Genomic DNA, 26,838 nt, shown 5'->3' on the forward strand with positions numbered 1-26,838 from the left:
TCGTTAGGGTCCCTATTCGACTATTTGGGCAAATAGTATAATGAAAGTTATCTCCCTGGAGGCTAAGGAGAACCTCTCGAATGAACTGACGCCATAACTATCGATTTAGTCTTCAGCCATAGTGTATTTGACTTTAGTTTAGATAAGTTTGTTTCTTATTTTTGAGAGTTTCGTACTTGAAACTTCAGATCCAAAATACTTAAAATGATTAATTGTGCATTTTCAGTACTCGTGGGAAAAGGAACTTGAAAACTCTGGTATTCCTGTCTTTAAAGGCGGGCGTAAAATAAGATGTATTTCACGTAAGAGAGAATCTTTTATTTATTTTGAATTATAGTTAGATAGAATGATGGCTATCAAGGTTTGACAACTAAATAGAGGTTTTTCGATTTCAAGCTAAGTTTAGATTCTGAAAATTGGTTTCCCGGATGGGGTGATATTTTCTGAGATGAGTAGATAAGTACCTACTTACGTAGATACCATAAAATATATCTCTGGAATGAGTATTCTTTAAAGAGGACTGTCATTATTCATTAAAATATATTTATTTGAGCCCATACCGCTAGTTTCATTGCTATCATGAGGCCCATCTCTTGAATTCTATTAATTCTCACCTCACTCTATAGTGAGGTGCAAATACGCAAATTTTGTATTATTTAGGAAAATGTTTATAGGTGTTAGGTTTTATGCGACTCGTTTGGGGGCTGATTTTCCCAATATTTCTATATGGTGTTCAAACATGGCAAAGCGAAGAATAGTAACCCTCGATGCGCTGAACTGCTCAGCTAAAGTATCATTTAACGGCCTGTCACAAGTTCAAGGTTAATTAACGGCCTGCACAATATACCAACACAAACCTCTGTATTGACGTCGATGTCCGTGACTTTTCATGAAGCGCAGTGCCCATGCAGAGTGCAGAGCGGAGGAGCTCGGTTCATAACAATTGTAGTAGGGGTGACGATCAGCATTGAGGTAAGACTCAAGAACTATGGGTATTATGGCTTTCAATGCGCAATAAGGCGCTCATTTGCTTCCACAGAAGTCATCGAAAAAAAAAGGTAAAAAAAAAACATTAAAATAAAATTAAATGATTGGGATATGATTTGAGATTTTCATGGCATTATAGGAATTTATTTTTCAAGTGTTATGCCGTGTCTTCTACCAAAGTTTCAGGCAGCATTACAGAATCCATCATCGCACACATCTGCCCTGATGATGGACACTATAATGTTATCCGAAACGTTGGCTAAAAAGGAGTTAGCGCAACACGGTATAATACCCCACAAATCAATCATAATAGTACTGCGTGGTTCTTTATCCCTGTGAAATCTGGTTCAATCAACTCAAATTTGAGTTGCTTTTAAAGCGTCATTTTAAAAATTGAAACTGATTGTGCAAACGATTCAGAAAAGTGGTAAAGTAGGTACCTACCTACCGATGGTATAATATTTAAACGGAACATTATTTTGAATTGTCTTTTTCAATTTTAATTGTTTTTTTTATTGGAATTAAAGTATTCAGTGATTTGTCACGGGTCTGCGCTAGTACATAATAATGAACAAACGATGCAATGATGTGATGATGTGGTGATGTGATGATGTGATGATGTGATGATCAGTGTTGCCAAGTTAGCATATTATATGATAAATTTGGCATAATTATTATGCTTTTAGCAAATAGCATATTTATTTGGCTTATTTTTACAGAAACATGAAAATAATAAAAACCAATTTTTTAACTAACCAAAATGATATCGATTGAAAAACTGGTGTCTCAATGGAGAAACATAGTTCACATTAAATGGGAATCCTTGACTTCCACTGTAGAGTTTTGGAATGAAGTCATGCAATATAAAGATGCAGCTAATAATAACCCCTTCGGAGATTTATGCCAGTTTGCAATGTCTATTTTAACATTGCCGCATTAAAATGCGGACATTGAACGTGTATTTAGCCAAATGAGTCTGGTCAAAACAAAACTCCGAAATCGTTTGGCGGTGAGAACCCTGAATGCCATTTTGTACGTGAGATTTGGCCTAAAGAGAGCAGGAAAGTGCCGTTATTCTTACACTGTTCCTGACGAAGTACTACGCTGCATTGGGACCAAAGAAAGTTACGACTCCGTCTCTCAGCCTTCCACATCAGCTGCTGTTAATGAAGAAGAAGAAGATGAAGATGAAGATATTGATATTTTATTTCACTGATTTTATTTCTAAATTAAATTTATGTTAGCTTTTTTTTGGCATTTTTTAAAGTAATTTAGCATTTTTCTGGCATATTTTTCCCATCACTCTATTTCTCAACAAAATAAGTTAAATATATGTTGGCTTTTTTTGGCATTTTTTAAAGGAATTTAGCATATTTCTGGCATATTTTTCCCATCACTCTAGCATATTTTGAAGTAGTTGAGTTGGCAACACTGGTGATGATGTGATGATGTAATGATGTGATGATGTGATGATATGATGATGTAATGGTATGAACTTACCCGGCCTTCCTGACGGCGCCAGTGCAGTTGAAGGAGGCGGCCGCAGTGCCGGTCTGCTTTCCCTTGTACGGGGAGTTCATCACGCTCTCGGCTCCATCATCGTCATCCGACACGGCGGTCGTCAGGGACATGCGGTCATCATCGCTTATCTGCAACAAAGGATAAATAATGTTTACTAACATTTTATAATTATGGGGCTTTAAATAAGGCAATTGACAATTGAACGTAGTTACTCGGAAAGCAGTCAACCAAATAAAACTACACGCAGAAAAATGAGTAGGTAGGTACGTCTTCTTTTTAAAGATCCTCTTAAAAATGTTACTGCATGACAATTTCCTAATAAAATATTATTCATTAAAAATATATCTAAATACGTTTTCACGCAGGTGGCCTTGTCCGAATAAATATAATGGACGAGATGCGAAAATATTATTATTTTTCAGAATACGTGTTCCGACTTACTCACAACATATTTGTGCTTCTCTAAAAGTTTGTTATGAAATTGTAAATTCATTTGTTATAGGCTTCCAGTCACGCTTTGAACAGGAAAGCGAATAATTTGACCACATTTTTAACAAATTAGCAATATTTCATATCAGTAATTTTTCTCCGTGTAAAACTGAGAAAAAAGCTCTTTGTCTAGTGATCGAATAATCAAATCCTATTCAACACCTGTAATATTTTGTACTTAACAAATTATAAACAGTTTGCAGATGGTAATTTTTTATTAAAGTCGATATAAGTAATCTAGATTTTTAGGTGTTTTTCAGGTCTTGCAGTTTTCTATAGAATACTTAATGAATGTTAGTTCTGCAACCATCTGAAGCATAAATGTGAAGAACAGTGAAATATGAAGAATGCACGTTTCGTTTAATATGTGAAAAATGTATTTTACAGAAAAGAGCCTGAGCTACCAGAAACACTAAACATGAACTTGTATGTGTTATTATTACAGGAGCCGTGGACGTTTTCTGCAGATCAGGTAAATGTCATCATTCGAATGTTGGGTAGATTTCTAAAATCGACCAGTTGACTATGGCTGTTTTATGGTAAATATGTTTTGAGAAATAGCAACAATAAAAGTGTTTTATGTGCCGTGGGCGCTTTTTGTACATTTTTAAATGTTTTTTTCGCCATCAACAAATATTTCTGAGAGAAATTACTATGAATTTTTGCCAGAAAACGGTCTGGCTGGTTTTAGTGGAACACAGAATTGACCTTAATCCGTTGGATGTTATTTTTTTCCAACATTATTGACTGGCTGATTTATGCATAACTGTGTTCAATTTTCGATGAAAATAATATTAACTAACTAACTAACTAACCATCACGCCGTTTCCCCGCAGGGGTAGGCAGAGAGGACGGACCGCCAAACAACTCGGTCTTGGCACACACTCCTTGCCTCATTCACATTCATACATCGTCTCATACATACTCTTCTATTATTCTGACTCTTGACATGGCCCGACTCGAGTATCTGATTCACTTGATCGTGCCATGTCTTCCTCGGGCGTCCCCGACTTCTGCTACCATTCACATTTGCATCATATATCCTCCTTACACTCCTATCTTCGCTCATTCGCTCTACATGCCCAAACCATCTAAGCGTTCCTTTCTTAATCTTACTCATTACGCTTACATCAGCCTTGCACTCTTTGCGGATCTCCACATTCCTCACACGATCAAACATGGTTTTACCACACATACGCCTTAGGGATCTCATTTCAACAGCATTTAATCTACTTTCATCCTTTCTTTGCCAGTTCCATGCCTCACTTCCATACATCAAGGTAGGTACCAGCACTCCGTTGTGGACTGCTAACTTCGCTTCTTTGGACAATTTTTTGTTAGCGCCTACGGCGTTTAGTCCTCCATTAACGGAATTACCTGCATTTACCCTTCTTTCGATATCTCTGTCAGCCTTCCCATCTCTCGTAAACATACTTCCTAAATACACAAACTCATCCACCTGCTCCAAGTATTCCCCATTCACAATTATATTGCACACTGTTTTCGTACTCTCTCTTTCAAACACCATTACTTTAGACTTACTTACATTCATCATTAACTCATTCTTCATGCATACTTCGTTCATCCTAGACACGAGAGACTGTAGATCATCTATACTATTAGCAATCAGCACCGCATCATCAGCATACAACAGGCAACATACTTTCAAATTATTCAAATTCGCGCCCAATCCCACCTCTTTCAATTCTTGCATACAATTATCCATGTATAGATTGAATAACCACGGTGACATTACGCAGCCTTGTTTAACACCTTTTGTGATATCAAACCACCCCGTAAAACCACCGTTTACCCTAACACATGCAACGCTTCCCTCATACAGAGACGCAATTGCCTGAATCAGATTCGTATTCACTCCATACTTGGACAACACCTTCCATAGCTTTTTCCTGTCGACTCGGTCGTATGCTTTTTGTAAATCTACAAAGGCACAGAAAAGTTTCTGGTTTTTTGCCAGAAACTTCTCAGTGAGCATACGCAATGAGAAGATCTGGTCCATGCACCCCCTTCCACTCATGAAAGCACCTTGCACATCCCATATTTTATCCTTTGTTTCCTTTCTTACTCTTTCAATCAAAATTCTACCATACAGCTTGCCAACTGAACTAAGCAGGCTAATAGCCCTATGATTCCCACATTCCATACGTGACCCTTTACCTTTGTATAATGGCATGATCACAGCCCTTCTCCAATCTAAAGGCGTGTAACCTTCCTTTAAACATTGGTTAAAAAGATTGCACAACCATGTGAGAATTACACGGCTACCTCCTTTAAAATATTCAGCAGCAATATTGTCAAACCCAACAGCCTTACCATTCTTCATACATTTAATCGAGCTTTCTATCTCATCCATGCTAATTTCGGTAACATTCACTCCATCGTCATTCATATCTGATTCGCCACTGGAATCACTGTCATTCACTTCGCTTTCGAAGACTTCCTCGAAATAATTCATCCATCTCTCTTTTATTTTTTCCTCATTCGTCAACATTTTTCCATCTTTTGATTTTATCACTTTCATGCTTCCGTTTTCTGGGCCACTCCGGGACCTTTTGACTTCTTTCCAAAACAACTTAATGTTTTCTTGGAAATGGTTTGTCATTTTCATTCCTTCTTCCTCTTCCAGGCGTTTCTTTCGTTCTTTCACTCCAACTCTTACTTTTTTCTTACATTCCTTATATATTTCTTTCGCTCGATACTTCTCTTCGCTGGAAGCACTGCTAGCCGCAATCAGACACAACCATGCTTTCTTCTTTTCTGAGACCAGTGCTTTAATCTCATCATCCCACCATGCATCACCTTTCTTCCTACCTTGCGTACTTATTCCACAAACCTCCCTAGCAGATTCACAAAGACACACTTTTATGTGGTTCCATGTTTCGTCTATGCTTAGACCATCCATTTCCTTCGCATTCAATCTTATCTCTGCACAATTCACATACTTACTTCTCACATTATCGTTTTGCAGTTTTTCTATTTTGACTCTTGTCGGAGCTGGTACCGTTTTCACTTTAGAGCGCCAACCGCGAAAGAGGTTTACTCTCGACACTACAAGAAAGTGGTCAGTTTCGACCTCAGCCCCTCTGAAAACTCTTGTGTCCTCGGTAACAGCTCTCAACCTAGAGTCAATTACTACAAAATCAATAATTGACCTCTCATTTCCTCTTTCCCACGTATATTGGTGGATACCTTTATGATCGAAGAAAGTATTCGACACAAACAGGTTCCACTCTAAACATACTTCAAGCATTCTGTTCCCGTTGTCATTCGTTCTTTTATCCCCAAACATACCTAAGACCGAATCAAATCCGTCACGTCTAATTCCCACCCACCCATTCAAATCGCCTGCCATTATAATCCTTTCGTTCATATTTTTTAGTCTCATTACAACATTCACACCAGTCCAAAAATCATCTTTCACTTCATCGCTTTCAGAATTAACAGGGGCGTAGCAAATAACAAGAAACACCCTTGTCAAACCGATTTTAAATCTGATCCACATTATTCTCGGACTTACACATTCATACTGCAACATATTACATTCAATCATTCTGGGAGACAGTAGCGCTGCAACACCCTGACAAGCCCTCTCCGTATCTGGTCTCCCAGACCAAATGACGAGCCTATCATTATGCTGCATTGTACCGCTACCTTTTTTCATACTCTCTGTTATACAAAGTACGTCCAAACATTTGCTCACCATAGTATCACACAGTTCGTTCATCTTTCTTTCCATTCCTCCTCTAATGTTCCATGTACCAATTCGACATTGATCACGTTCCGTCCTCCTCTTTGCGCCACCGAAGGGTTGGCGATGTGATGGATAGCGAACCTCATCGACGAAAATAATATGATTCTCTTTTATAAGTACAAACAGGTAATATTATATGAAATAATATTATAAGAACTGAAAAGCATGTAACATTTATTTGTAATTATTTACGATGATTATTAAAATACCAATACCCATTGCAAATATTTCATGTGAGCTTGGGTTGATGATTTGACAGACGTATCTATATAACATATTGTTGAATTTTCGAAATTTTATTACATTTACAATAATATTTTTCAAAATATTTTTATACTTAAACGAGTAAGTGGAATCAACAAACCATATATTTTAAACTACCAAAAAAATAAATTAAATAGGCAATTGTTAAAAAAATAAACTTTTTACGTATACGTATTCAACTGCTGAATTTTCCAAACATATGTATGTACTAATTTCGGTTGCAAGAAACTGCAAAACTTACACTCTTACTGTGAAAGTAAAACAAATAAATTTCGAACAGAAGTATTTTGTTACTTAAAATTATAATAATTTATTTAATTGACTCTAAAATCACGATGGTAATTTTTTTCGGTCCTGCTTACCAAAAGTTCAATCAGAAAATATTCCGAAGGAACATAATTATTCATTCTTTAGTATTTTTACCAAAGTGAAAATTACAAGTATCGTATAAAAAGCAATGTTGCGAAAATCTTATTTAACGAATGGTTCAGTGAGGTGCGTAACTTTACGATCGAGGCAACAGATATTTAAACAAGAATCCTTATAAAAAAAAAGATGTAATGGAAATCGATCCTATTCATTAATATTCTGGGGCTCGCCTCGCCGATTATGAAAAGAGAAAGCGAAACGAGAGCCATGTTTAAATTATATTATGACAATGCGATTATGCCCGTCACGTGTTTAGGGAAGATGGTGTCAAAATAAGCCGGAATGCCTGAATAAAGTAATACGCAAGTACGGAACACGACTCATAAACAATTATCCTGAATTATGGCTTTAACTGTGTAAAAATATGAAATTACATTAATAAGTGTTCGTTATAATTGGTTAGGCTGGGGTATATCTGCAAAGACAAACATGTATTCTAAGAATATCAAACAATTTAATACCGTCCGTAAATCATTGACGAAATTGAATAAGCATGAATTCAAGCAAATTTTATTTGCGAACTTACCTACTCACCAATAAGCTCTGAGTTCTGACATAATATGTTAAACGTTTTAGGTGCCATTTCAGTTTGAATTACAATGAACATATTAGAAATAATTAAGAAAAACAACATAAGTGTTTATTTTACTAAATTCTCATCGTTTTACATTCAAAATGACAATTGTTTTGCTTCATCCCCGCGGCACTTAAGTTATGAAACTCTGTACCCTTCGTCCCTCTCGTGTTGTTCTGTTCCCCTCACACTAATTTACACTTATTTGTCCTCTGGGGGTATTCTAGTTCTGTGTGAAAATCAGGCAAAACGATTTGACAAGCGGAGCTAAATAATCGACCAAACAAAATACATATTTTTAAATTGACGCAATCATTTAAAGCACCTCTGAGATTTTTGGAAAACTTGATGTTCGAACGGTTCGTGATAAAATTGGGAATCGGGGTTTATGGTTCTCATTCAGGGTAGGAAAAATACGAAAACGATAATGATTCTCTGTTCTACGGCGGTTAGCACAATTTATATTAACACCAAATATTATCTTCAGCTGAAATATTGTTTCATTAAAAAAAGTGAAATATCATTTCTCTTAGTTATAAATAAATAATATTTTTACGAATTATCATACTATAAGCATGATACTAAATTCCAAAAAATCGATCCTTTAGATTTTTTATTTATTTATTAATTTTATTTTTTATTTATTAATTTCAACACCCTGGTGGGCTTTTACATAACAAGTTTTTTTACATAACAAGCTTTTACATAAAATAACATACAGAAACATTTTTAAATGGAAAAAGATAGACTATAAAAATAAAAATAAAAGTAAACATAATATGAAAGGTAGGTAGGTGAATAGATAAGTTAAGGTAGAGTTAATTCATTGCAATAAAAGAGAAATAAACTAGTAGGTATGTTCACAATTACAAAATTACATGTGAATGGCTAAATGTGATACATAACAAAATTTATTTATTTATTTGTTTGTTTGTTCTCGCCTTGACGGCTTTTACATGCAAGGTAAAGCATAGAGGAGCATTATAAGTTAAAATGTTACCCCGAAAATACACAAATATAGTTACTCTGTGCTTATGAAATATAAGGAAAAATGTCAAATTTTTGGAAAAACGATAAATAATAAAATATAAACTGTAATAGCACAATTAATTAACACTTCGGATGGTTCATGTGAATAGTAGTGCCCTAGGGTGGTCCATTTTCCAAACGCAATAAAGTCTCCGGTGAAAAACGTGAATCTGATTTCAGCAATTACCGTCGAAAAGGGTATGAAACATCGTTAGCGTTAGACAAATGGGAATGTTATGATATATTATTAGAGAGAAACATAGTTATGATATAACTGAGGGAGGATTGATCATCATGTCACGATTCCACTTTACCTTCTACCTGGAAGGTTACGTTATTATACCAATTAATTTGATTAACATTTGTAATTGTAATTAATAAAATTTTAGTTTGTGCATTTAAATAGATAATCTGAATATACAATATACTTTATTTATATATATTTTGCATCATTCCTAATTGGAAGAGACTTTCGGAACCGCTCCTTGGTCATTATGTAACCGAAAAGTTGCTTGAAATGACTTGAGCAATGTGTTCATTTTTTATATCTGAAAAGACGTGAACTTTTTTTCTTGTCCCTTCTTCACTTCTACAGTAGCTCCACACAAGAAAAATCCACACAGAAAATTTCCTCTTAGAGGGTGCTGTGTGGTGGGTTTTTTAGGGAAGGAAGGAGAGGAAGTTCTGGGAAGGAAAAATATATGAGGGGTGGGTAGGAATGGGGGGCAGTTCAAAAGATCTCCCTCGACCAGTCTCTCCCAAACGCATCCGCCGGCAAGACCCGGACAAACCTTACCACAAAAACCAGGACACCTCTGCTAAGTCACCAAACGTAGCGAACCACTTGGGGCGACCTGTAGCAGAGGGGCGGTAGCCATACCCGCCTCCCAAATTGACCTCAATTTATACCAAAATATCCACTATTGGATGTACGGTGTACCAGTGTCACTTGCCCCGAGCAGACTTGTAATTTCCCCTAAAAACTTAACATTTAACCTTTAGGTGCCATGAAGGTTCTTTAGCAAATGTAAACAATACCCTGCGTAATAAAATAAAAAAGCTACCTGCGACCTTTTAGCATGTATGTAACTAACATTCATGTTATACATTATAAGGGTTCAAGATAAACTTCGGTTTCAGGATGTCCCGACGTCCTTGTCCCGCGCCAAATAAAAGGTTTCTCGCCTTTCCACGGATTACGAGGATTTCGCGAAAGTGGACCACTTCTCATATTTCAGATACAGGATGTTGTTCTTTTACGGCAGTGAACAAAGAATTGTCCCGACTTCTAAATTACCATTCTCATCCTTTTTTTAACCCAAGATTTTGAACGAAGTATCTGCGTCCATTTGAAAGGGATTATTTATTTAAGGGCCTCATTTGTAACTGATTAAAAGTGATTAAGTATAGTTTTCCAAATTAAAATATATTTACATTGCTGTTTTCTCATATTGCTTTAACTTAAATCAGGAAAACAAATGGCTCTTGTATTTTAAATACAAAAAGGTATCTAAGCGTTTTTAAAGACGGTTTACACATTTATTCTTAAATTATGTATGTACAATATAATAATTGAATATCAAATAAAAATAACGTGTGGTGACGTGTCGGGTGTAATTGTGCTACATGAGATAAAGTTTCAAGCTTTTTTTTAAATCCACAGCGCCGGAAATCAATACTTGACTAACGCTCTTCATAAAAGTATGACAGTTAAATACGGTAGGCGTTAGAAATCAACGTCTCTCATTACTTTCAGTAAGTTTTAATTAGTATTCAAATGTATATTAAGATTATCTTATTCATTAATAATTGGAATATCTTTAGCTTATTTTAATTATTTGATTGTATAGAATCTTGACATCAACCTACGTTATAAAATAAGAATATTATGCAAGATATATGTGCCTACAATGAGATAACATAATATTTGAATTGTTATGACTTGGTGAAAGATTGAAAAATTCTAAGAACGAACGAATTTCACAAAAGTTTGTCGAATGTTGCCGTTTTATGACTATTGGAAATGGAGTTATAAAAATAGTAAAATGAAATTGAATTATGGGATTTATGAGTCCCTAGGTTGTTCAGTAAAAGTTACCTCATTCACGGCAGTGTGGTAAAACTTATACGTTTGGTAACTTTATTAAACAATTCGACCGAAGTTCTCACCAAGTTGGAGAGGATAAATCTAAGTAATGTCTTAGTAAGAGTGAAAAATCATATATACTAACGTGTTTCATGATCCTTTTGTGGTTTTATAGATTTTCTCAAGTCTCGTCGAATTTATTTGAAATCAACAATGAAATATTACGTAAAAAAAATAGCCACCCAAAGCAATCGGGTAGCTTCTTGATTTGCAATGCGAAATGATTACCTACAAGAAATATAAAATCCTATGTTAAAGCTAGAGTTTCTTAAGAAAGTTTTCGGAATTTATTTATTAGGTTAACTGCAAACGTTATTTTATCTTATTTACTGTGATACAAATAACTTTTCACAGTACACTTTTATTAATACATATAGTTTTATTAATGATTTTTAGACGCATCTGTATCGTTAAAGTTTGGTTTCGTATTTGTTTCCCTCGATTTAGTAATATTTATTAAACACGATGATAGAAGCACTTCCCAAAAATTGTCACACCGTAGTCTATTGTTTTTTTAGGAATTCGTTCACATCATATTTACTTATTTCATTTTTTTTTCTTTAGATATCAAAACAGGCATTTTTCTGGATAACAAAAGTATAAATTCAGAGCCAGGACTAATTTATCCGAAGTGTGGGAAAAAGGATTTTACAAAGTGCAGTTCGTAAGGACACTCTCGAACAGCGAATAATCTTACACCTGAAGACAATGCCAGTGTTCTGGGGATATGACAAAAATAAAATCCGCCTCCATTGTTCCATCAGAAAAAGAAAATCCCCTTTCCCGACAAGCGTCTACCTGTGTTATACATAAATCCTTGGATTCAACCTGTGTACGTATGTAATAGTTTCCTAGAACATCTGATGCCTGTTTTTTTGCAATACATTATTTGTCAGTCTATACCGTTAAATTTGTTTTTTTCTATAAGTTGGAATATTTAAAAATTATGTTAATTGAAACTTTCTGCTTCATCGTAAAACGTTATTTACGTATTCTTATGTGGATTTGGTAAATTTATTTCGCATTAAACGGACCAAATATAAAACATTTAAAACTCTAATAAAAAGCTGGATATAAAACATAATGAAAACTCAAACAGAAAACACAACCAAAATAAATTCAAACAAACCAAAAAATCTGCAGTGAAAACATAATATTATAAAATATCAAATATATTATTGTTAAATTATTTCGGCAACTTCAAATTATTCAATTTAAACATGTAAATTGAATCCCCACTACAGTATATCCCAGTAAGGACTGAGGATATCATTATATCAACTTGTTAAAAAAGAAAGGTATTTAGATATTTTTATTGCTACTATAATTTTAAGGATAAAGGTGTAACGGACAAGAGTCCCAAGTGCTCCTAACCGTCTGGAGCCAGTGAGACTATGGCATCCCTATTTGGGGGACGTTGTGGGACTAAAAGGATTAGAGAGGGGAAGGAGATAGTCAGTGCCGTCTTAAACTAGGCTGGGGCCCTTGGGCACACAAAAATTTGGGGCCCTTTTGGAATTTTTCCCTTTATGGGTCGGGCCTGATGGGGCCCCCTTCCCTTCCCTTTCCCTAACAAAGCACCACTTTGAATATTAAATTGAATGTTTTTTGGATTAATTTTGAGCTATCATATATATTATTGACCGAAACACATTCCTAGAACAATAAAATATGTACCAAAACAACATTAATTGCGTTAATTTGATAAATTGATAGGTTTTACGATGTTTTCCTCAAGTTTCACGCATCAGATTTGCATGGCGGCAAATTCGACATTTCGATTCCAAAGAAAAATTATTTAAAAATATTCTGGTGTTGCCAGGTGAAAGAAACTAGTAGCTATATCATCAATGATGTTGGCGCAAGCGATTCTGACCTTGTTCTTTATACAAATTCTGTACACAGAAGGGTCAAAATCGCATTCAAAATTTTTTCCGCGCGCATGCGCACACACCGCCCGCATTATCGCGTTTCGCGAGAGAAATTGTCAGTCCTTCGGGGCCCCCTGAGAATGGGGGCCCTGGGCACGGGCCCCGTGTGCCCTTATGGTGAAGACGGTATTGGAGATGGCAGTGAAGAGGAAGGTGGAGAAGTACCTGGCTATTTAGATCTGGTCACCAAACATGGCTCAATTCATTTCAACCAAAGTTTAGATTCTGAATGTTGATCTTTTACTAGGGCGAAACTGATAGTATCTTCCACTCTGAAACGTGCAGCATATATATATATATATATATATATATATATATATATATATATATATATATATATATATATATATGTATAGATACAGAGATTTTAACCTGATATCACATTTAAACATTATCGCGGATAAAAAGCGATCAGTGATATCACAAGGGAAAAATAATAACGCACAGCATTGAGAAATATGATATAAAATCCATATTTTTTCCACGCTGAAGAGAAAGGAATAATAAAGCGGTAAATGTGCCGAACTTATGGAGTGGACTGGGACAAGACTTATTTCGGAGCTCTGACAGGTTAGATAAATGAAGTGATGCATGGGCTAGAAAATGGGAGACAATGGGAGGTGAACATTGCGGGGTTTTATTGTGCCGCATTCAAATTAAATTGATCATTATTATTTATCGTATCTACCTACTATAACGATCATGTTCATCAGGAGGTATAATTTTTGTATATTATTTACCTCTCCTTTATTCTGACAGCTTGATAAAAATGATTTTCGTTAAAGTAATGGTTACGGTTTTGAAAAAAAATGTATTCTTTCAATAATTCCATTTTTTTTTTAAATATTGTGAAATTTTTTTGCATAATCCAAATGAACAGATCTCAACACCCATAAGAATTTAGTTTTGGAGTTAAAAGTTATTTTCTAAGCAAACATTGAATAATGGAGCCTCGATTTTCGAAACTCTATATTCGCGCATTGAAGTGATTTTAAGACGAAAATATGTTCGTGTCGTTAATAGAAAAGATATATTTCGCGAACTACGTAAGCAATCGCATCGGAAACAATAGACATCTTATTGCAACGTAAATAAAATTATGTTCATTTATTTGGATTCTATGGCGGATGTAACCAGCAATAAATACATTTTCCAGATTTTCTAAATCCGGACAAATGGCGCCAGTAGTCCGGCTATAAATTCCCTTTGTCTCTGGAATTGTCCAAAATTTAGATTTTACTCGCGATCTTTCAAATTTTCCTAACACACATTCCTGGCAGACAGAAAATATTTTGTTGTTCCCCTAATTCTGTATTCCAACCAAATGGCATTATTATTGTATAATAAGACGAATATCTTCAGTAGTTGGTTTCCTAAATAGGGTTTAATTGTGGTTAGATTAGTTGTAGGGAGACAGATATGATGGAAATATTGCTTTGTTCTATTACTATTTGGAGACATATGTTCTTTTCTCTCCTGTTAGTTTGCCTTCTAGTGAACGCAGCCGACCAACCGGTAGACGTGTAAGTTCTGTCAGAACCCGCCGACCAATCACGGGGCATTTAAGTTTTAATCGTTAAATGAAGATTTATTGTTTCTATGTAAAATAAAACATAATTTCTAATAAAACTTATATATTCAGAATCAGCGTTGTTGATCTATACACAAATTGGTTTTTTACGCCATAATATTTTTCACTCTTTCAAAACATAACATGCGTAAATTACTTAAAACTCCACTTAAGATTTTTAAGAAGTGAATTTTTTTTACGGAGACCAGATCAACAGTATGATTTTCGTTAGAAAGGTTACCGATATGTCGAAAGACATTAAGCCCGTACTATCTACAAACCATAACCACGACAAATCATGGGTATACGGGTTTAGGGGAACAAGCACACATGTGTCATTTTTATTCTCCTTTGAGCTCCCAAAAGCTCCTTTGCAGACGCCATTCGAAGGAGTCGTCAACGTAAGGCGGAATAATGTTGATGAAAACAATAGAAGCTCCACACAGAAAAGGAAGACGTGTTTGATTCGTTGAAAATTAGCCATAGATAGTAACCCTTATGTCTTTCATTCCATTCTAACATTTCTCCGTTATGTTCCTACTCCATCAGTCCAATATTTCATCCACCTTGTTGAGAAAGAGCATAGTGAGCAACCAAGGAAGGATGATCATTCCAGGGTTTTGGGTGGGGGGGGGGGGGGTGGAATGTCCTATACTCCTGTCAACATAACGTAGTTTTTTCATGAAAAATTATGATGTAGGTACTTCAACTTGACAGCTATGGTCACCAGAGGCCGCAAAAGGTTAAATTTACATTTAAAAAAAGATAAATACTAAAAACAAAAATTAAATGTCTTCATTTGGCTTCGGTTAACTCACTATGATTTAATATACCATGCAACTTTGTGTCAAAGCGTTTGTAGGCGTATCAGTACGTAATTAAGGCGTATCAAATCGTAATCAAGGCGTAGTAATTATATAAAAGCGTTTGTAGGCGTATCAATACGTAATCAAGGCGTAGTAATTATATAAAAGCGTTTGTAGGCGTATCAATACGTAATCAAGGCGTAGTAATTACTATTTGTATTTCTTTTTATGAATATTAATATAACATTATACCTTAAAAGTGAAAAAAATAAAAATTTTGCCAAACTTTACTTCCGAGAGTCAGGGGAACAAAATTATAAAAGATGGAATGGGACCCGTGACATTACATATTAACGGAATTAGCCATTCTTCCCCCAATATCCTAAGATACCCTTTACAACCACATACTTCCATTACGATCACCTGCGCTCTGTTATGTAACAAGAATTTATAATGAAAAATATACTTTTTTATATTGAACCCGCACCTTCTGATGTCCGGTCAAGTGCTCTGGACCACTGAGCTCCGTCGGCTTATTTCCAACACGCCAAATAATTCAATATGTACTAGTACTTTAATCAACAATTACTGCTTAATTTAATAAGCAGAAGAGATAGTTGATTGGAGTACTAGTACATATAATAAAATAAGTGAAGTAATAAATGAAGTACTATTACATATAATAAAATATAATGTTCAATTCCAGGGAGATCTATTCAATTTGTATTGATATTTCAGGCGACTAATTATTCCTTATAATAATTTATTAAATTTATTTTTTAGTTCTTAACAAAAAAAATGATCTTCGCGTTACAATTTACAAGAAATCACATTCTCAAAATTTAACTCCATACAACTAGAAACCTTAAAACCTGATAACATCGAGTACATGTCAGCTAGTGTTGATAAATTATTGTAATTTAAGAAGAAAGTACTGTGAATTCATCTACATAGAATAATAATAGAGTGTGTAATTTTATGGAAGTGGTTTTTGTATTTACACGAGATATTAAATACCAGAATATTTAAACAAGAACCATCCATTGAAAGAAGTGCAAATTTAAATATATCCGGTCTTTACAATGACTAGGATAAACACTGAGATAATGTTCGTTAATATTATGCGGCTTTATTCCACCCGACATGGATATTCATATTTTATCAGTGATATTCTCAGAGCCCAGAGAGGCACACGGATGTGAGTGAGTGTGTATTGAGATACGAGCTAAATGGGTACTAATTTACAGATAGGGTACTTTTAAGATTGTTTAGGAAAATCATGGAAATAGGTATGGACAGGTTTATGGTAGAGTGGTTTGCCCCAAGGGTCAAATTTGAAACCGCTTTTATTTATTTCGTTAATAAAAATATATTCATAAAGTATTGCGTAGTTTTTCAGGCAATATTTTGAATAAGTCTTAATTTGAATAAAACCTGTATTTGAATAACAAAATGTGTGAATTTGAAAGAAAAGAATTCTCATGAAAATGAAAGACGGGACTATCTGAGTTGTTGTCAGAACCAAAAGTATTCAAATCAATTTAATCCGTATTTCTAATAATTTGACACTTTTCTCCAATTGTATCAGTTTGCTTTCAAATTTGGCTGAAAAGAAAGCGTACGCGACAAAGCGGGATTTGCTTTGAAACAAAACAATTTATATTCAAATCGTAATACAAGTACAGAAGTAAAAGCTGACAAAATATAAATTTAAATCGTATTTCAAAGAGAATTGACACTTCATGACGATGTAATGTATCAGCTCCCATTTTTCAAATACGCCAACGATTGAGGCGTTTGACACAAAGCTGGGCTTTAATTTGTACGCATTATTGAAATTAACACGATTTAGATTGTAAATTCCGATTTGACAACTAACAATTTTTTTATCAATTTTAAAAATGTAATTTTATAGTTTTTCTGTAACAAAATTAACTTCATAAAAGTACTTAATTAAATTAACATTGAATAATTTAAACGAAAATGCCAATGAGGACAGCGAAAATAAAAGTTTATTTTTTCCTTAATAGATTTCTTATGAAGTTTTCTATATCCAGTGACGAAAATGGTTTAAGAGGGCATAATCATTACCACGCATAAACAAGTATTGCTAGCAGAACTTCTAAAAAGCATAAATGATTTTTATGTTTTAAATAAAATTGACATTGAATTTTTATTTCTGAAATCATCTGCATTTGAGATGCTCCTTATTAAATAAACTCATAACTTTAGTAAAATTATTTTAAACCATTTAAGACATGCCCAATAAAATTATTTTAGCTCTAACAATTGAGATTGATTTAAAAAAAGGAAAATAAATTAAAATAAAATATATAATTTAACACAAAATTAAAATAATCGCCATGTTTCAAAACCAATGGTTTCTTCGCCAGAATAATGAAAATGAACAAACATGAGAATAGACAAACAAGTATACTCTAATAAGTAGTAGATATATGTGAAAAAAATTTAACTCTATATTAAATGAAAGCCTTAAAGGGATTGCTATAATTGAAGAAATAAAAAAAATACAGTGTGTGGCAAGCCTACGCACGACGGAAGTGAAACTTTTAGTATTCTTCTCTCTCTCTTTTCATTTCATATTATTATTATTCAGAATGCTGTACATTATAGTTTTAAAAAGCATAAATTTATTTATAGGCGTGTTGTTAACAAATGAACGTTTAGGTAGATTCCTAATATTAACATATTTATAAGTAGCATGTGATAAAAAAAATTAAAAGTTATAAAAATATGGGATTCGAATCCGGGTCCTGCATAACGAGTGTCGAACGCTCTGCCTCTAGACCGCGAGGAGAGGTATCTCGCGCGACGAGAACCGCGTATACAACGTGTACTCCTCAATTGACTTGTCCCGCGCAAATTTTCGTTTTCAAACACGGCAAATGAATAATATCACATAACGTCTCGTAAACGGTTTATATAGGGTCGAATCGAAGATATATCGGCAGTGTGAAGTCATATCTGTCGTTTTTCAAAATATTTCCGTATATTTGTCCGTTTTGGAAAAGATCTATCTTGTTTTAAGAGTCTCATACCCGTATGGAGTCTGAATTTGAAAAACATTTCTAAATTTTGAAAAACTCACTTACGGCTGTGTTTTTTACTAAAAAAACTTGTCACGCACGTCTGCGAGGGTAATTAGTCGCGTTATCGGCCTTGATTAGTAATTTTAATGATTCAAAATAAAAATAATTAATCAAAATACCGAGCGACTCTACCGGCTCGATTTGTAAGCTATATTTCGACCAAAATATCATATAGGTACCGACCGTTACTTCTAGCCAATTACTCGAGTGATTCTCACTAAATGGATTTAGACTTTTCGGGAGACTCTCGGAGGTTAAAATTAACAAATTTATGTAATTTTTTACTACATTATTACAAATCATGTAGATATCTTCTTATATGTATGCCTGACAAAGTCGCATATTAGTTTATGAGAGCATTTTATCACTTTTCCTCGTATTAAAAAAAACACAAAAAGAAAAAAAAATAGTGAAAGCGGGGATCGAACCTCGGTTCTTCACGACGACAGTCGGGCGCTCTGCCTCTAGACCGCGAAGCTGAGTTTGGAGAGTGACCTAAACTAGGTATATAATATTAGCTAGGCTCCTATAGCGAAATGATCACGGTTTTTGTGTGACGGTCATGAGTCGGTTTTACTCCGGTCCTCGAAAATGCATAACGCGCGTAAAGAAGTTTCACTTCAAAAAAAATAATTATTAAGATTTTAAACAAATCTAGTAGTTATTGGAGCGCAGAAGCAATACTTTTCGTTTAACCGTGACAGGTGAGAGTAAGCATTTGTCTATCGACAAAGAAAGCTGCAATCGTAGCAACAATAGCTCTAGGTAAGCCGGATTGACAAAGAAATTTAGAGAGAGCATTAATCTAGCTAAGAGAGAAACGCCGTCCCGGGGGAAGCGACTTGTCACGCAGAGCGGCAAATGAAAGCAATTTTGTGGCGCGGATGTCGTTTCAACTTCGTCGAACTGAACCGACGCGACGTGCTCGGCCTGAATGCAATATTGCTAGCGATTGTTACGGCGCGTGGGGGGATAAAGTTGATACATGGAATTGCCACTGGCTATGTAGGTACTTTACTGGTAGGTAGGTAGGTAGGTAGTCAAAGAAAAAAGATAAAGTGTCACGACGCGTTAAAATCCACACTATTATCAAAATATTATGCATTTTAGGAAAACATACAAAAATGTGTTACTGCCGTGACAGGGAATTGAACACGACGTATTCTTGCATAAGTTTGTTTTTTTAAATTCAGATTTTTTTTAAATATTTATTTATAATTTTACATAATATATGGTATATAATACAGTTTTATGTTTAACAGAAGGTGGTCCAGCAAAGCTGCAATATGGCTGCCACTGCTTGTCTGCCGTTTCCACCTTCACATTTTGTCTTAATTAATAAGACAATTTTATAACGCTAATCACAAGTGTAATGTTGTGTTTCTTATTTTCCTCAAGATCAAAGTTCTTATTTAGTTTTTCAAAAATCACTGGTACACAATATTCCAGCAATCACCATACTTATATTAATGCCATTTTCAGATCTTTGTAGTCCGTAAAACATTTGCTGAGGCTGTGCGGTACACCAGTATTTTTATACTATATTTTCTCCCCATTACTTGAGTATTGTAGAATATCATCACATTACGCTATGTATTTTAAAATCTTAAACTAAAACATAATATAATCTGAAAAAATGTTATCAAACAACAATAAAACAAAGAGAATATTTTCGAAATTCAGATGACTTATGAAATTATTTGTAGAACTTGTTTATTGCATTTACGAGATATGCTTACGAGATATACTTATGAGATATAATAATGAGAATATTTACAAGTATATATAGCAAAAACCAGATAAATATTTTTTTCTATTTAATGCATCATTTACACGCTTTTCTCTTTTTACTCCTCAGAATTAAAAAAAAAAACCGACTGGTTTAACATAATTAATCGGATACTGACGTATCTAACTGGCACTACTTACAAATAAATACTAAAAGTATTTTTTTTAACTCGATAACTCTCTCTGGGTACCGTGATTCTGTGAAAATTGTTTGAGTAATTCAACAGTTAGGATCTTCCTCTCAATTTTGTTGCCTTTTTTACTTTTGGAAAAGCTATATTTTTGTAGTAATAGCAATATTGCTTTTCTGACGAAGTGCTGATTTTGTCCCAAAGGTGATAACAAAGATAAATGTCCGAAGTATTTATAGTATACTTTCACCTTTAAGCCCTAAAGCTTTAAGCATAATAATATTTCACTTTTAGAAAACATACACTGAACTTAGCATTAGCATTTTCACAAAATTGTTGATTAGATATTTAATGTAAACCTGATTATTCTGGATCTGGTAATATTAAGAATTTCATTAAAATTATTCCTGAAATTGTTCGTTACGTACCTATCCCTTAAAGTGACCAAGTACGGTTGTAGTAAATTAATAAATTGCTCAAATTTGAAGTAATAATTATCAAACTAAATGTTATTTAAAAGTTTTTCTTAAGTTATTAACCCTATATAACAAGTTTCTCGCAGTTTTCTCAAACTCGATGTTTCCGTGGAAAAAATCGGCCTAGTAATGTGGAGATGTTTTTTCACAACACACAATTTTATCTGGAAAGTAATTGATCCTTCCGCGAAAAACAGTAATAATGCATGTGTGTTTTGTGTATTCTCATTCACATGTCTAGACTATTTCCGAAAGATTTGTTGAAAATGTTTCTAAATAGATCAGGTAAATTCAACATTCAATGCGCAGGGTCTAAATAGATCAGATAACTTCAACATTCAATGCGCTGTGTCTACATTCTTGGAATAACATGCCATTCTGTCTGAGATCAGAAACTTGTGGTTTTGGGTAAATTAAAGACAGGTTTAATGCAAAAACAAGTGACAAGCGCATTTGAGGTAATTGATCCTCTAAAATGCGCCATATAAATATGATCAGTTATTATTATTATTAGAGATACTCGTAAATTGATAATTTATATATCATACCTATGTACAGAATTTTTAGAGACTCCATTATACTAAAAAAACAAATTGCGTATTTTAAATAAGTTATTTTTTTAGTATTAGTTACTTTATTGATGAACTTTATAGTAGGTTGATAACCATATTTGATAATACCTTCGAAGAGCAAATTGACTCACGAGTAAAACAATAACCGAGAAAAATTAAATAATTTCATAAAATTTGGATAAAATAATATGTATTCAGCCAATACATGTCGAGGTTGTTCATATGTACATAGTTCATACAAATTAAATACAAAAACCATAAATTCATTTCACCTACCCACGTTTGCTTTCCACTCCATCAAAACAAATATTAGTTTTTGGAGTAAAACTTTCCATAGAACTCACAAATTGACGATTCTACTATCGTTTGAACAATATATGTTTACTAAAGAGAAGCGTTATTTAACCTTCTCAGAAAACTGAAAGATATCCGCAATCTCTAGTAGAGATGTCAGGTGTCTTAATTTTTTCATTTAACACTATTTCAACGGATAATGATTTTAAGTATAAAAAATATTGAAAATGTTTAAAAAATTCTAAAGAAATTTGCAAAACCTCTCCGAATATCACCGTTCATTCACTTAAGTATTTTATTATATTTTACCAGATGAAATTTCTTCAGTTGAACGTTGACTTTATATTTAATACAATTTCATTTATGTGATAAACTTTTATATTACATTTTGTGCTTTATATGTGTGTTACATTTTATGTTTTTTCGGGGATTTTGTGACTTATTTGTGAAATACTGTTGAGAGACGATAAAACATATAAAAAAGATTTTTTGTGGATTGCTGTGGAAAGCGGTTTACCGTTCTTAGCATGTTTGGCATAGGTCCAAGAGATTATTAAGCTTATTCTCAGATTAAGGATTGATTTCACACTCTGGAAAATTCTAACCTTTATCGTAAAACAACAAACGTTTTTTTTTAATGTTTCTTCAACAAAATAAATATTTTTGAATTACTATTGTTGAATAGATGATACACTGGATGATTTCAATTGAAACCAATGTCGCTACTTATTCTACTGAATATTTTGGTTCTACCCCATTTAGCACGTCTTCTGTCTCTCTTCAACTTACCTAACATCGTATATAGCTATCCCATTCGATCGAAATGAAAATGTCATAATGATGATGAAACACAGTTCTGTATTTGAAACTTGTTGTGCCTCGCCATGCGTTGCTGTGGCTCTGTCTATTTGTGCAAATAGATAATCAACAGCGCGTGTAGCTTTTACGTCCAACCGATGGCGCTGTTTAAAAAAATTATGTTTATCCAACAGATGGCGTTGTATTTCAAAATGTTTTTATCTGTCTCAGCTGACTTCTATATAATAAAGGTACGCTTTGTCGAATGCAACGCTGTATCAAAATTTCAAAGCAATGGATGAAGAACTTTCGGAGATTTAAGATTTTGAACAAACGAACATTTACGTTTTTATTTATACAGATTTACGTCCGAATGGGGTGACTTTTGAATCACGAAATACGTCCACGTCGGTTTCTTGTGTTCTTCTTTTTTCCATGGCGTAATCATCACCAAGAAAAGGTACAGTATGAATAAATTGGACAACCTTTGTAATTACGATGGATATACTTTTATGAGTAGTAAACATAACTTTGAACTCTACCTTACATGAATTCTCACTCATCATTCTCGAGCAAAAATCCAATTTGATTTAATTTTATTCGCATGCACTCTAAAATCAATTATTAATTCAATAAATACTGCTTTAAATAATGCTTTTCGCATAAAGTAAAGTGAAACAGCCAAAGCAGAAACACATAAGAGTATGAAGAAAAACCTAGTGTACAACGTTTGTTAGCCAAGAATGAGGGTGAAAGCGGCACACTAACGGGCGAGCATATTCGCGGCGAGCAGTCTGAGCAAGATATCGATACAAAAATGCTCGTTGCTCACCTGTGACATGCTTGCCGCGGACACGCTCGCCCGTCAGTGGGACACTGAGCTCCCAACTGATGTCGCAAGGAGGTAAGAGAAACGACGGGCGTTCATAATAACATAATCGTTTCACCCGTACACATATTCTTTGAATGGATTTCTCTTTCTAATGCGTTCCGTTCATTTAGCTATGTATGATGTTATTTGTAGCCATTTCATTCATTCACATAAATTCGTTGTGGCTATTCTTTTCTCGTGCGTTTCATTATTCAATTTAAATTTAGAAATAGGAACGTGTCATATTTTTGGTTAGATTAATATGAACATAACGCGTCTTTGTATTTATGTCAATGCATTCAATGCAATGAATTGTGTGTGAAATGTATATTCGTCGGTATTTAAAGAATTATGCGACCCTGTCAGTTAATTTCACAATTTACAATGGACATAAATGGTAGAGCTATTAAAATGTGCTCAAAGGCGTATATTTTACGGGAGAATTTCATTTATGCTTTTATTAAGTTTGCGTTGGCTTTAATATAAATATCAAAGAGTGAGTAAACTGGTATCAGCGTATTAAATTGCAAACTTTTAAATATTTTCAATTTATTTATCATTATCAATATTGATTGCTACATCCATTTAATCATGATTCTTTGCCAATATGCAAAAATAATTTATAAATTTTTTCGGCGGTATAAATCATTTATTAATAATTTGCACTTAATTTTCCATTAAACTTTTATTATTTTTTAAAAAAGAAAGACAAATATTCCTGGGTTACGAATAACCTGACAATATTTGAAAATCTCCTATTACCACCACAGTAAGCGGAAAATGATGCTGGGCTTTTTAGGATTTTTTTCTCTTCAACTCTCCACTCAAAAAATATTCCAGCGTTGCTGGTGGTTATCCTTAGGACATGGAGAATATAATTCCGTTACTCTAGGCTTTAAGATATATTATTACGTGGTACATTATAGTGATGTGTATCTCAGCGTTGGCAATGTAGGCGCCTGGAAAAATATATTTTTTTTAAAAAACATTACAAAACATGGAATTTTGCCTACTTTTCGAAAATATATTGCTCATGTATTATTTTCATAAAAGAAGTATTCATTTTTAACAGGTTTGCGAACTTCATCTATCTTCTATATCAGGGGTGGCCAAACTTTTGACCTGTTCGGTCTACTTGCGTTAAAAAATATTTCTTGCGGTCGACTGCAAGGTAGAGTTTAAAAGTGACAAAATAAAACTAGTTTGTAATAAAATTGTAAGACTTTATTTATGCAATGTAACATATAAAAAAATTGCATTCACCTTTACGTTTTAGGGTGGATGTTTGACACTGCATATTCTCTACAAGCTCATCATATTGGGGAGTGTACGAAGTAACTGCGATTTGCAAACACGAAGTTAAGTGGGCATCTGTTATGCGGGAACGATGTTTGGTTTGTAATGCATTCATCGTTGAAAATGTTGATTCGCAAAGATAGGTAGAAGCGAAAAACGACGACAAATATAAAGTTACCTTTCTTAGGCATGTAATCTTTAGTTGCCTGACTCACGATACTGCCATTGCGTTGTTGCGATGCGACCGAAGCGTGTGAGTAGGTACCTTATTCAGAATAGTATATTATAGAATACATCTCAAAATAATGTTATTTTGTAATATTTTCCTATTCACTTGATTTTACTCTCGTGGGCTACCTAAATTAGCTTCGCGGTCGACCGGTAGACCGCGGTCGACTTGTTGGCCATCCCTGTTCTATATAAATAAAAATGTAAATGTTGGTTTGTTCAAAATCTTAAATGTCAGAAAGTTCTTCACAGATTGCTATGAAATTTTGTCACAACGTTGCATTCATCATGTATTTTGATATACCTATATTATATAGATGTCACCTGCAACAGGTAAAATCATGACTTTTTAAAAAACAGCGCAACCTGTCGGACTTAAAAATAATACGCGTTGTTTTTTTCTCTATCTACACAGACATATTTGACCACAGCAATGCGTGGTGGGGTACAAATAGTTGTAAATGGAAATAAATTTTCAGTTAATATTTTTGGAATCCATATAAAACCACATTTTAATGTCGAATTCCACAAACGTTGTGCCACGGAGACCGCAATGAGATTGTCTATATAATGGTAGATAAGTAATTAATATTTGCAAAAATGCTACAATTTGTGAACTTATGAATTTGCTTTTAATTATCGCTTCCTAAAAAGAAATCAACAACAAAATCGATGAAATACATTCCATAGAATTGCGAGTTGTGGCGAACCGGGGAATAATTGACTCTCAATCTCAACCGAGACGTTCGAGGAAACCTCATTAATCAATGGGGTGCAAAAATAACATGCCCTACCACACCCTCCCCATTACTACCCGTGCCCAGCCTTCGCAACTATAATGTGGTTATATGGTCGACTTTACATAATAATGGTTAGCTCCATAAAGAATTATTACTTCGATTGCAAGGCAACTGCTATTAGTGCTTTCAAGTAATCATCATTTTGCGTTCATAGTGTATGAAATGTGAAAAAAATACAACAAGAAAGGAAAATGTTCTCACAAAAATAAATATTGTAAATAATATACACTTATGAAAATATGCCATTGACCGGTATTTTTTTATTTGAAAAAGAAGTAAATATTTAGAAATTTTGAAAATAATACAAAATAATAATTACTGTTAATTCGTAGCACAGACTTCTTGAGAAAGCAGTTGACTATAACTTAGGGCAGATGTAAGGAGAGACTCCTTTCAAATGATATCCCTTCAAAAGTTACCTCGATGTTTTTAATTTTTCAAAAGAAGCAAACACATTGTGACTTGACATTTTAAATAAATGAAATGAAAATACTTGGTTTTGGGTAAACATTTTATTGATAAATTATTGTCTACCGGTTTCATCATAAGGGCATTTATAATTTTTTTTTAGTTATAAAATTTTCTTTTAGTTTATTTAGTTATATTTTTTTATAACTGCCTGATGGTGGTGCGGAGGTACTGAAACCGGTAGACAGTAAAATTTATCAATAAAGTGACCTAAAACCGAGTATTTTCATTTCATTTATTTGATGTTTTTATTTGGAGAATAAAAACATTAAGGTAACTAACTCTAGCAGGATCCACGAAATAAGAGATATGCCATGGAGAACGGTCTCCGGTCGTGTAATAAAGCTATGTTTTTAATGTTCGTGGAAAGGAATATATACATTCTGTTATAGCTGCGGCATAGTATTTAATATTTTTATTAATGAGAATTTTTCACTAGAAGTTTAAAATAAGTCCCCTCTTAATAAAAAAAAATAACTTTCAAGTAG

General features: G+C 33.9%; 1 protein-coding gene across 15 annotated transcripts in view; it reads right to left on the minus strand.

Annotated features, from left to right (window-relative positions):
• Positions 1 to 26,838, minus strand: part of sif (guanine nucleotide exchange factor still life) — a 442,635-nt gene that overhangs the window by 224,402 nt on the left and 191,395 nt on the right. For all 15 annotated transcript variants that reach the window (XM_089631932.1, XM_089631928.1, XM_089631958.1 and 12 more), the window contains one exon: positions 2,488 to 2,636. In XM_089631932.1, coding sequence (XP_089488058.1) covers positions 2,488 to 2,636 — 149 coding nt within the window. The remainder of the gene's footprint in view (positions 1 to 2,487; positions 2,637 to 26,838) is intronic.

Source organism: Hesperophylax consimilis, chromosome 1 (assembly GCF_061612785.1).
Source record: "Hesperophylax consimilis isolate HC1 chromosome 1, BYU_Hcon_1.0, whole genome shotgun sequence".
In the NCBI taxonomy this organism is placed as follows: Eukaryota; Metazoa; Arthropoda; class Insecta; order Trichoptera; family Limnephilidae; genus Hesperophylax; species Hesperophylax consimilis.